We start from the raw sequence: 12,226 nt of genomic DNA, 5'->3' as shown, positions 1-12,226 counted from the left end.
AAGAGACTGATGTACCGGAAAGGTTCTAGATTTCCGTCCTTGAAGGCCTCTATACATTTTATCCTGCACAGATTGAGCATGCTGTGGTATCTCAATCTGCTCTGAGGTATAAATTGCTTTTAATAGTTCATCAATATCCTCCACTGGAAAAAGATACTTGGATGAGCTACCTGTATCCTCCTCTGATGCAGACTTTTCATCAGATGAAGAGACTGAATTCTCACCTTCCTCCAGATCAGAGGTATTGCTTAAAATAATAGTTTCAGATACCAATAAGGGAAGGGACCTGGCAGACGTTGAAGGATCTTGAGCTATGGGTCTAGAGGAGGATGCTGCCGCTGGTTCAATACGAGCGGATGTTCCATCCTCAGACCTGTCCTCAAGCTCCATGAAGCAAGCGGAGAACGGTTGCCGAGAAGACTGCTGCTGTACCGCAAAAACTGCGCCTAGAATGGCGTTTTTAGCAGGCCATTCCCCTGCAGCATGTCCTCAGTGTCTCCACACCATGCTCCTTATGAGAACTCGGCATCCGGAAGTGCGTCATGTGACTTCCGGTTCCGGCTGCATCACAGGAAGTCCTCCTGACGCCATCTTGGTACACCAGAATGAAGCATTTGGGAGGACACAGTTCCACACCGCAGCGCTGGGGAAAACAAGGGAGTTGCCAGCATTTTCAAAGGCAAGTAACCCTTAGAAATAGGGAACCCTTCTGGTACAGACCATCATCCAGGACTTGGCCACAACTAGTACTGGATGAAACCAGAGAAGGGGGGTCCACCAACCACAGTTACCAGACCATAGGAAAACAAAAAACGTGTCGGTGCTCCTGGAGGGTCTGGAAACACAAAACAACCGAGGGTCAGAGGAAAGGGAGGGGCTTTTTAAATTCTGAGTTGTGTTTCCTGTAGAGGGCGGAGCCGATCATCTCTCAAGTAGCTGTCCTGGAAGGTGAGGGGGGAAATACTCTGTCTATGTGTTACAGGTGTGATGAGTGTTCATTTGAGTGTGTGCTGAGGACATCTGGTGGTCATACGCAAATACAACATGATAGTAATGGGTATTTAAAGGAGTAGTCCAGTCTGAGCTTTTTAGGCTGGGCTTCTCCTCTGGGTCACAGGAGTGCAATTTGTTTTGCACTCCTGTGACCCATTTTCAGCAGAGAGAGGTCTGAAGTCCACTCTCTGCTGACGTCACTGCCATCAGTGGAGGCAGCGCCTCATCCCAACTTCTAAAGTCTGTATCCACCAGCTGCCTTGATTGATGGCGGTCTCAGTGAGCCGCTGAGACGGCAGCTCCCCGTCCCTCCACAGCTCAGCACTCCAATGAGCGTGGCAAAGCAGAGAGGAGAGACACTGTCTGACAGTCAGCAGCAATCCTCTCGGGGATCTGTGAAAACCAAGCCATTGGCGATGTTCGGTAGCTCGGTTCTCAGTGCAGAACATACTTCTCTTTTAAGGCACCCACCCCACAGCCCTCCTAGCTCCGAAGAAGCTTGCGCTCATTGGTGGGCGAAACATGTCAGCGTGACATCATCACTGTGGTCAGAGAGCTGCTTATACAGACACACATGCTGATATTATAGACGTTGGATATGGATCTACACTAGCTGGGAAACAACGAACAACGAACTGTTTATTTGGCTGGACCATCTGCATTAATACAGGACTGACAGACCCAGTGAAAGCAAAGGTGCCATCTCACTGACAGTGAGTAAATTCTTACCTTTCAAGGTTTGGCAATGATGGTTTTCTTATACCTCCTCCTGTCTTCATTGAGTGGACCCACTGACACCTGATCAGCCCGTACATTCTCCGATCCAAGAGACAATTGAATCTCTCTGGGGAGGATTTCATTGTTTGTATCATCTACCTGAGTGCAGTTCCAGCCTTTTCATTGCACAATTACATAGCTGATGCTGCAGCAGTGATCCACCAAGGCTCCAACTTTCTGTGACACCCACCTTGAATTACAGGCACTTCCTGTCCTTGGGGTGACCATTCAATAACAGATCCATGAACAGCAACCTATACATGGTTTGTCAGCAGCGATTACCTTTTTGCAATCTTCATTGTGCAATCTATGCTTTACATCGTTCAGCTCCATTGAAATTCAATTCCTTTTTTCCCCCATATCCTGGTGGTGTGAATGAAAGACATGCATGATTGAGGTGTGCTGCTAGCAGCTTCATGTATCCACATTGACAACGTTGTCTTTTTTATCGTTTGCACTGGTTCTAGTGTGGTATTTTTATCTTAATGTTACTTTTTGCTACATTATTTTTAATAAAGTATTTATTTTTCCTTTAACCCTGGTGTCTCTATAGAACAAGGGTCTTCAAACTATGGCCCTCCAGTTGTTCAAGAACTACAATTCCCATCATGCCTAGCCATGTCTGTGAATGTCAGAGTTTTACAATGCCTCATGGGATGTGTAGTTCCGCAACTTTTTTCTATATGCTTTTCCTTCACAGAGACCACACCTGATGTAATCAGGAGGTATAGGGATTAAGGATTGGGGATAATTCCATGTATTTGGTGATCCTCTATTTCAGTATGTGGTTATTGCAGTGGTGATTTTTAATTTTTGTTTACTATCTGTATGGTAGAGTGGCCAGACGGAAGCCACTCCTCAGTAAAAGGCACATGACAGCCTGCCTGGAGTTTGCCAAAAGGCACCTGAACTCTTTCGCCTGAATGGCAAGCATCATGTCTGGAGAAAACCAGGCACCGCTCATCACCTGGCCAATACCATTCCTACAGTGAACCATAGTGGTGGCAGCATCATGCTGTACGGAAGTTTTTCGGCATCAGGAACTAGGAGACTAGTCAGGATCAAGGGAAAGATAAATGCAGCAATGTACATAGACATCCTTGATAAAAACCCGCTCTGGACCTCAGACTGGGACGAACTTTCATCTTCCTTTCAACAACCTTAAGCACACAGCAAAGATAACAAAGGAGTGGCTACAGGTCAACTGTGAATGTCTTTGAGTGGCCCAGCTAGAGCCCAGACTTGAACCCGATTGAACATTTCTGGAGAGATCTGAAAATGGCTGTGCACCGATGCTCCCTATCTAACCTGATGGAGCTTGAGAGGTCCTGAAAAGAAGAATGGGAGAAACTGCAAAAAAATAGGTGCGCCAAGCTTCATACTCAAAAAGACTTGAGGCTGTAATTGGTGCAAAGGTGCTTCAACAAAGTATTGAGCAAAGGCTGTGAATACTTATGTACATGGGATTTATTTCGTTTTTTATTTTTAAGAAATTTGCAAAGATTTCAAACAAACTTCTTTCACGTTGTCATTATGGGGTATTGTTTGTAGAATTTTAAGGAAAAAAATGAATTGAATACATTTTGTAATAAGGCTGTAACATAACAAAAGGCGGAAAAAGGGAAGTGATGTGAATACTTTCCGGGTGCACTGTATGTTGATTAGTTGTTTCAGCCCTAAAGTTCTTGCACTTTAGTCTCTATTTTTAGGTGCAGTAACCCATGGTAACCACGCAGAATTCATCTTGCAAACTGGTATGACTTTAGGAGAGTGGATTCTTATACGACACTTCAGAACAAGAACTCTTTATGGTATAAGTCTTGTGGCCACTTACCTCTACCAAATGAATGTTACTAACCAGCACAAGGATAGCTATTAGGAATAGCAGGGCAAAGCATAGCTTGAACCTATAGAAGGTACACCACATCTTCTAAAAATCGTTTTCATATCCATATTATTCTTCCATGTGGTCATGGCCACAGCCAGTCAAGGCAGCTCTGATCATTCATAGTTGTGTTTCTTATGCAGTTTATTCTGTGAATCTGAAGCAACAAAATACATTAATTTTGGCATGTTATTTTTCTCTTTATTGGTAAAGAACAATCTGGTCTACCCCATAGAATAATGTGTGTATGTTCTGACATTTCACTCTGGCAATGTAAGAGAACTGTTAGTAACAAATAAGACAGCTCTACAGTATATTGTCAAGCACAACATTTAGCACTGAACAGACAATAAAGTCTATTGAAAACCATATTATTTAGTAGGAATCCATCAAATGTGTCAGGCTTTGTATTGTGGTTTGTTTGTGCTGAAAACTTCACTCCTTTTTGTCCTAGTGACTACTGTCACAGGAACAAAAATAAGGAAGATCCTAAAACTTTAGTTGTCACTGAAACAAGAATACAGGGAAAATCCTCCAAATGAGACACATTCTGTAAAGCCTATAAACAATTCCTGCAGCGCGCACACAAATCCTTTGTGCAAACACAAAAGAAATAAATTAAATTGTTGCTCTCCTGTATGCCCTTGAGTGATTTAATGTCATATTGTGTAAAGACAACTGTCTAAGAAAGGATTTCCCCCACTTTAATAACAGACACTTTCCACCCTTCCTGCCCGGGCCAATTTTCAGCTTTCAGCGCTGTCGGTGTTTAAATGACAATTGCGCGGTCATGCTACACTGTACCCAAACAAAATGTTTATAATTTTGTTCCCACAAATAGAGCTTTCTTTTGGTGGTAGTTGATCACCTCTGGGGTTTTTATTTTTTGCTAAACAATAAAAAAAGACTGAAAATAAAAAAAAATAAAAGTTTTCTTTGTTTCCGTTAAAAAATTTTGTACATAAGCACGTTTTCTGATTCACTTATAGGCACGGATGAGGCTGCACTGACTGGCACTGATATGCGACACTGATAGGTGGCACTGATATGCAGCACTGATGGGCACTCATAGGCGGCACAGATGGGTACTTATGGGTGGCACTGATAGGTGGCACCGATGGACACTGATGGGCATCACTGCTATGGAGGCACTGGCAGGTATTGCTGATGGGCACTAATTGGCATCATATGTGGGCACACATTGGCATCATATGTAGCCACAGATTGGCATCCCTGGTGGCCATGGGTGGCATGCCTGGTGGTCATCAGTGGTGGCCATCCCTAGTGGCATCCCTGGTGGTCCTGGGTGGACATCCTCAGGGGGGCTGTGCTGATAATCAATCAGCACAGACCCCCCGTCAGGAGAGCAGCCTATCGGCTCTCCTCTACTCGTGTCTGTCAGACACGAGTGAGGAAAAGCCAATACACGTGCGGACCAAAAAAAGGGTCATGTACCATTTTGGTCCGAATGCGAATTCAGCCATACAAACTGTATGGCTGAATTTGCATCACACAGAGATCGCATGTGATGTCTGTGTTCACACCAGTGCGAACCCAGCCTAAGTCTAGTACACACGAGAAAATCAGACAAAAAAAAAAAACACTTTCGAAGCAGACGTCCGATAATCTGATATTAGTACGTGAAAATTTTTCCCATACAATACCAGAATGAACGATTTTAATTTAATCAGTACAGTATTCCTCCGAAAAAAAATCGGAAGACCAAGACCACGCATGCTCAGAAACAGACTACATTACAATACAATACATTACATCGCTTCCGAAGTTGCATTATGTTGTATGAGAATTTTCGTAACTTTAGTAACCTCTTCATTTTTGATGAGACTAGCATGAAAAAAAAAAAAAAAAAAAAAACGGATGATAATTTATCCGATATTCTCATTGTGTGTACAAGGCTTTAGAAATAAACTGTTCATAGCCAGGTAACTTTTTTTTTTGTTGTTGTTCAGCCAGTAGGCTGAATGAAAAAAAAAAAAAAACTAAAAGGTTCCTTCATCCACACAGAGTGGATGGAGGAATCCCCTCTCCCTGTAGTGACAATGTAGTCTGACAGGAGGACCCGCTGCTGTCAGACTACACTGATCAAAGGACACAGCATAAAGTGGCTGTAACCCTAAAAAAAACAAACAAAAAAATATGCTCCTGTCCCTTTAAGGCACAAGATATAGTACAGTGCTTTTGTCATGTCAATTGTCCCTTTCTATATTGTACAATACCTGGCCAATCCTGCCTGTTCCTGACTTCTCTTCTGTAAACCGACCACATTTATCATGGCTGCTGATCTCTGATAGCGTGGTCAGTTTACTTACCTCATCACCCAGCTATCTCCTCATCGGCTCTGCATCTCCCCCTCCCTCCTTCCCTGTCTCTTCCATAGTCTGTGTGAGAGCCGATCTTCGTTAGGCACAGCTGAGGCGTTTACATACAGCAGCGCTCATCTGTCCCTAACTGCTTTTTATGGGCTCTATCTTGTGTGCTGTGCCGCAGTTTTCTGTGTCTGCATCCTCCTTGGAGCTGTGTGCAGGCAGCCTACAGAAGTGGATACAGACACAACGGCTGCAAGGATGTAAGAGGAGTTGCACGGATTCAAATGCAGACAATGTGCGTCCAGATCCATGCACCTGCTCCTGAACGTATGTCAAATTTTGACATGAGGCTGCATCCATGCAGCCATTGCATCAGTATCCACTTCTATAGGCTGTCTGAGTGCAGGTGTAAAGGTGGCCATAGATGGATCAAAATATGAACAGTTCAGCAGGGACCAGCTGGATTTTGATTCATGTGTGGCCACTGCAGTTGAACAGAAGGCAATCCTCCGATCGAATTTTGTTTAACAGCACTGTCAAATAAAAGCTGCTTGAGCAGTGGCTGCAGCACTGATCAGTATATTCTGACAGTGAAGAAGTCCCTGTTATCAGAATACAATAGCACAGCGATGGAGGAGTCCCCCAACCACCTTGAATGTGTGGATGGGGAAATCAGTTTGTTTTTCTGTTTTTTTAGTTCAGCTCACTGGCTGAATGAAAAAAATGGAACCATGTATGGGCAGCTTAAAGTGTTACTAAACCCACAGCAGTAAAATCAGTCTGCTTATGCAGTAAAGCATGCTTGTTATACTCACTGTGGAATCTAAGGGGTTAATCCTCTGCATTGTGTAAAAAGGCTGTTTGATCCTGTCTTCTCTGATCCTCCCCTTCTTTTACTGTTCCCAATCCAGCTGCTGATGGAACAGACCCTTGGGGGCACTCTGTACATGCTCAGTTTGGTGTGTATTGTTAGAGAGTTTTTTTTTCCTGGGGGGGGGGGGGGGTGTATGTGATCAGCACAGGGCCAATCAGCATTGTCCAGACAGAGGGTCAGGCAGGGGCGGATTCAGAGTCTAGTCTCGGGAGGGTCACTGCCAGAAAATAAGGTGTTGCTTGCGGAACTGAATTTAATGTATAATACAGTGTACAGAGGTCAGTAGTAGGTTGGGCAGTGTACAGAGGTCAGTAGTAGGTAGGGCAGTGTACAGAGGTCAGTAGTAGGTAGGGCAGTGTACAGAGGTCAGTAATAGGCAGGGTAGTGTACAGGGGTCAGTAGTATGTAGGGTAGTGTACAGAGATTAGGAGTATGTAGGGTAGTGTACAGAGATCAGGAGTATGTAGGGCAGTGTACAGAGGTCAGTAGTAGGTAGGGTAGTGTACAGAGATCAGGAGTATGTAGGGCAGTGTGCAGAGGTCAGTAGGATGTAGGGCAGTGTGCAGGGAACAGCAGGGCAGAGAACAGGGGTCATTAGGATGAAGAGCAGTGTACAGGGATCAGAAGAGCAAAGGACTATGTGTCACCGGGGGGGGGGTCAAAACGGCAAACGCCGGGGGGTCAGAATGGCACAAGCTGGGGGGGGGGCATACACTGGGGGGGGGGTTAGGAGGGCATACACTGGGGGGGGTTAGGAGGGCATACACTGAGAGGGATCAGGAGGGCATACACGGGGGGGGATCAGGAGGACATACACTGGGGGGGGGATCAGGAGGACATACACTGGGGGGGGGATCAGGAGGACATACACTGGGGGGGAGATCAGGAGGACATACACTGGGGGGGATCAGGAGGGCATACACGGGGGGGGGGATCAGGAGGGCATACACGGGGGGGGGGATCAGGAGGGCATACACGGGGGGGGGGATCAGGAGGGCATACACGGGGGGGGGATCAGGAGGGCATACACTGGGGGGGATCAGGAGGGCATACACTGGGGGGGATCAGGAGAGCATACACTGGGAGGGGGGATCAGGAGAGCATACACTGGGAGGGGGGATCAGGAGAGCATACACTGGGAGGGGGGATCAGGAGAGCATACACTGAGGGGGGGGATCAGGAGAGCATACACTGGGGGGGGGGGATCAGGAGGGCATAAACTGGGGGGGGGGGGATCAGGAGGGCATAAACTGGGGGGGGGGGATCAGGAGGGCATAAACGAGGGGGGGGATCAGGAGGGCATACACTGGGGGGGTTTAGGAGGGCATACACGGGGGGGATCAGGAGGGCATTCACTGGGGGGGGAAATCAGGAGGGCTTACACTGGGGGGGAATCAGGAGGGCTTACACTGGGGGGATCAGGAGGGCATACACGGGGGGGGGGAATCAGGAGAGCATACACTGGGGGGGGGGGGATCAGGATAGCATACACTGGGGGGGGATCAGGAGAGCATACACTGGGGGGGGATCAGGAGAGCATACACTGGGGGGGGGATCAGGAGAGCATACACTGGGGGGGGATCAGGAGAGCATACACTGGGGGGGGATCAGGAGAGCATACACTGGGGGGGGGGGGATCAGGAGAGCATACACTGGGGGGATCAGGAGGGCATACACTGGGGGGGATCAGGAGGGCATAAACTGGGGGGGGATCAGGAGGGCATAAACTGGGGGGGATCAGGAGGGCATACACGGGGGGGGATCAGGAGGGCATACACGGGGGGGATCAGGAGAGCATACACTGGGGGGGAATCAGGAGAGCATACACTGGGGGGGAATCAGGAGAGCATACACTGGGGGGGAATCAGGAGAGCATACACTGGGGGGGAATCAGGAGAGCATACACTGGGGGGGAATCAGGAGAGCATACACTGGGGGGGAATCAGGAGGGCTTACACTGGGGGGGGGAATCAGGAGGGCTTACACTGGGGGGGGAATCAGGAGGGCTTACACTGGGGGGGGAATCAGGAGGGCTTACACTCTGGGGGGGATCAGGAGAGCATACACTGGGGGGGGAATCAGGAGGGCTTACACTCTGGGGGGGATCAGGAGAGCATACACTGGGGGGGATCAGGAGAGCATACACTGGGGGGGATCAGGAGAGCATACACTGGGGGGGGAATCAGGAGGGCTTACACTCTGGGGGGGATCAGGAGAGCATACACTGGGGGGGATCAGGAGAGCATACACTGGGGGGGATCAGGAGAGCATACACTGGGGGGGATCAGGAGAGCATACACTGGGGGGGATCAGGAGAGCATACACTGGGGGGGATCAGGAGAGCATACACTGGGGGGGATCAGGAGAGCATACACTGGGGGGGATCAGGAGAGCATACACTGGGGGGGATCAGGAGAGCATACACTGGGGGGGATCAGGAGAGCATACACTGGGGGGGATCAGGAGAGCATACACTGGGGGGGATCAGGAGAGCATACACTGGGGGGGGATCAGGAGAGCATACACTGGGGGGGATCAGGAGAGCATACACTGGGGGGGATCAGGAGAGCATACACTGGGGGGGATCAGGAGAGCATACACTGGGGGGGATCAGGAGAGCATACACTGGGGGGGATCAGGAGAGCATACACTGGGGGGGATCAGGAGAGCATACACTGGGGGGGATCAGGAGAGCATACACTGGGGGGGATCAGGAGAGCATACACTGGGGGGGATCAGGAGAGCATACACTGGGGGGGGGATCAGGAGGGCATACACGGGGGGATCAGGAGGGCATACACTGGGGGGGGGGGGGGTCAGGAGAGCATACACGGGGGGATCAGGAGGGCATACACTGGGGGGGGGGGGGTCAGGAGAGCATACACTGGGGGGGAATCAGGAGAGCATACACTGGGGGGGAATCAGGAGAGCATACACTGGGGGGGGAATCAGGAGAGCATACACTGGGGGGGGAATCAGGAGAGCATACACTGGGGGGGAATCAGGAGAGCATACACTGGGGGGGAATCAGGAGAGCATACACTGGGGGGGAATCAGGAGAGCATACACTGGGGGGGAATCAGGAGAGCATACACTGGGGGGGAATCAGGAGAGCATACACTGGGGGGGAATCAGGAGAGCATACACTGGGGGGGAATCAGGAGAGCATACACTGGGGGGGAATCAGGAGAGCATACACTGGGGGGGAATCAGGAGAGCATACACTGGGGGGGAATCAGGAGAGCATACACTGTGGGGGAATCAGGAGGGCTTACACTGGGGGGGGATCAGGAGGACATACACTGGGGGGGGGATCAGGAGGACATACACTGGGGGGGGGATCAGGAGGACATACACTGGGGGGGGATCAGGAGGACATACACTGGGGGGGGGATCAGGAGGACATACACTGGGGGGGGGATCAGGAGGACATACACTGGGGGGGGGATCAGGAGGACATACACTGGGGGGGGGATCAGGAGGACATACACTGGGGGGGGGATCAGGAGGACATACACTGGGGGGGGGATCAGGAGGACATACACTGGGGGGGAGATCAGGAGGACATACACTGGGGGGGAGATCAGGAGGACATACACTGGGGGGGAGATCAGGAGGACATACACTGGGGGGGGATCAGGAGGACATACACTGGGGGGGGATCAGGAGGACATACACTGGGGGGGGATCAGGAGGACATACACTGGGGGGGGATCAGGAGGACATACACTGGGGGGGGATCAGGAGGACATACACTGGGGGGGGATCAGGAGGACATACACTGGGGTAACTGGGCTGAAAAACTGCTGTGGGATGTACCAGGGGTGGAGTGTGCAGTAGTCCGATGTTTCTGAGCAGTATTGCATGCTGAGAATGGCTGCAAGTTGACCCGACCCGCGCCTCTGGTTATCCGGGGAGCGATCAGCCTCAAAGTCTTTAATATTTTCTCGGGGGAGCAATTGCCCTGTTGCCCCCCCACTGGATCCGCCCCTGGGGTCAGGAGTCATGCATCCTCATAGTACAGTCAGAGAAGAATGAGAACTTCTACAATCTTTAATCAGTGCTTGGCAACATTTTTTTTTTTTTTTTTTTTTTTTTACTAACCTTTACAATCACTTTAAAGCTGAATCCAGGAATTTTGCACGGGTTAACTGCACGGCATCCATGCGTTCCAACGGTTTTAAAAATGGACTGTTCCTGATTTCAGCGTGCTCCATAGACAAGAACAGTCCCACTGCTACACAGTGGGGGGGATCACAGTTTTCTAGACAACCAACGAATCAGGTGGGTATAAAAGTTGTGGTCACACCCAGAAAAAAACAAGCAGTTGGGGAAAAAAAAAATAATAATTTGTCCGGAATTGGGCTTTAAGGCAGATGCAGAAAACATGCAGGCCTGGTGTGAACACAGGTCTGAATTAGCACTATGTGATTACATGTGACCAGCCGCAGTCAGTGTCAGCCTGTCATTGATTTGTACAGAAATCCACTGACCTGGGCGGTGTATGGCTCTGTGAATGAGGCCTAAAAACAAAAAAAGAAAAGAAAACTAATGCAGCCAGCAAATCTTCCGATTGGTAAGCTGCAATTTATGAAATGCTTGCTCTTGGGTTTAGTAAGCAGTGTAATACATGGCCTATCTCTGTTCCTATGCCCACTGATGGGAAAGGGGACCGTTTGTGCACAGATGCCATTAATAACTATGATATTTCTCCAGTTCTGGGGGGAATGCTGTATTATTGTAGTCACCTTGTGAGAATATTACATAGAAAACATTGCACGTTAGGCCATTATTACCACACAAAACTGTGCACACGATATTGCCACCTCCTACAGACTGCCTCTACTATTGTGTACGCTGCTCACCTCTCCTCCGGTATGTGCCATGTCTGGAAGCGGGCATGGAGCTCCCTTCCCTCTTCTCTAAGCCCCTCCTACGATAGGGCGGCAGTACCACCTCCAGCTGAGTGTCGTGCCCACGCTTCCGCCAGGAGTTGTATAGAAAGCCGATGTGTTCTTCCTGTTATCCTCCGGATGTACACAGACTCCTCCTCTGTATGAACAAAGAGGAAGTGCACAGGGGAAAGCCACCGTCTCTATGGATGACGGCTGCTGCAGACAGGAGCAGAAGTCACTGTGCAATCTCATTCATAAATGGAAGATAAGATTTATTGTACAGTTATGTGTGCTAAAGAGAGCAGTGTCAGGGGTTTAATCCTGGAAGCGTCTGTTTCTACTGATGTGTCCTTGTTTACAGGATTCCCCTTCATTGTAATCACTGGAGTGGAGCTAAAGGCAAACCTTTTATTTTCAGTTTGGCTGGAGTAAGTCTAGGTTCACATCTATACGGCTGCGAAATGTGTTTTTCAGG

The 12,226-nt window shown here is 48.9% G+C and overlaps 1 protein-coding gene across 2 annotated transcripts in view; it reads right to left on the bottom strand.

The window, feature by feature from the left end:
- NXPE3 (neurexophilin and PC-esterase domain family member 3) overlaps window positions 1-11,885 on the bottom strand; it is a 46,046-nt gene extending 34,161 nt beyond the window's left edge. Inside the window, exons 1-2 of one of the 2 annotated variants that reach the window (XM_073614951.1) lie at window positions 11,722-11,885; window positions 3,605-3,812 (exon numbers count right to left, since the gene is read on the bottom strand). In XM_073614951.1, coding sequence (XP_073471052.1) covers window positions 3,605-3,697 — 93 coding nt within the window. In that variant the 5' untranslated portion in view covers window positions 3,698-3,812; window positions 11,722-11,885. Of the gene's footprint in view, window positions 1-3,604; window positions 3,813-10,960; window positions 11,690-11,721 lie in introns of those variants that run through there. The other variant, XM_073614952.1, reaches the window with a different exon arrangement.
- Window positions 11,886-12,226: the final 341 nt, after the last annotated feature.

The sequence above is a fragment of the Aquarana catesbeiana genome, linkage group LG02, assembly GCF_042186555.1.
Source record: "Aquarana catesbeiana isolate 2022-GZ linkage group LG02, ASM4218655v1, whole genome shotgun sequence".
NCBI lineage: Eukaryota > Metazoa > Chordata > Amphibia > Anura > Ranidae > Aquarana > Aquarana catesbeiana.
Note: the sequence above shows the minus strand (reverse complement) of the source record. Positions and strands in the feature narration are given on the sequence as shown.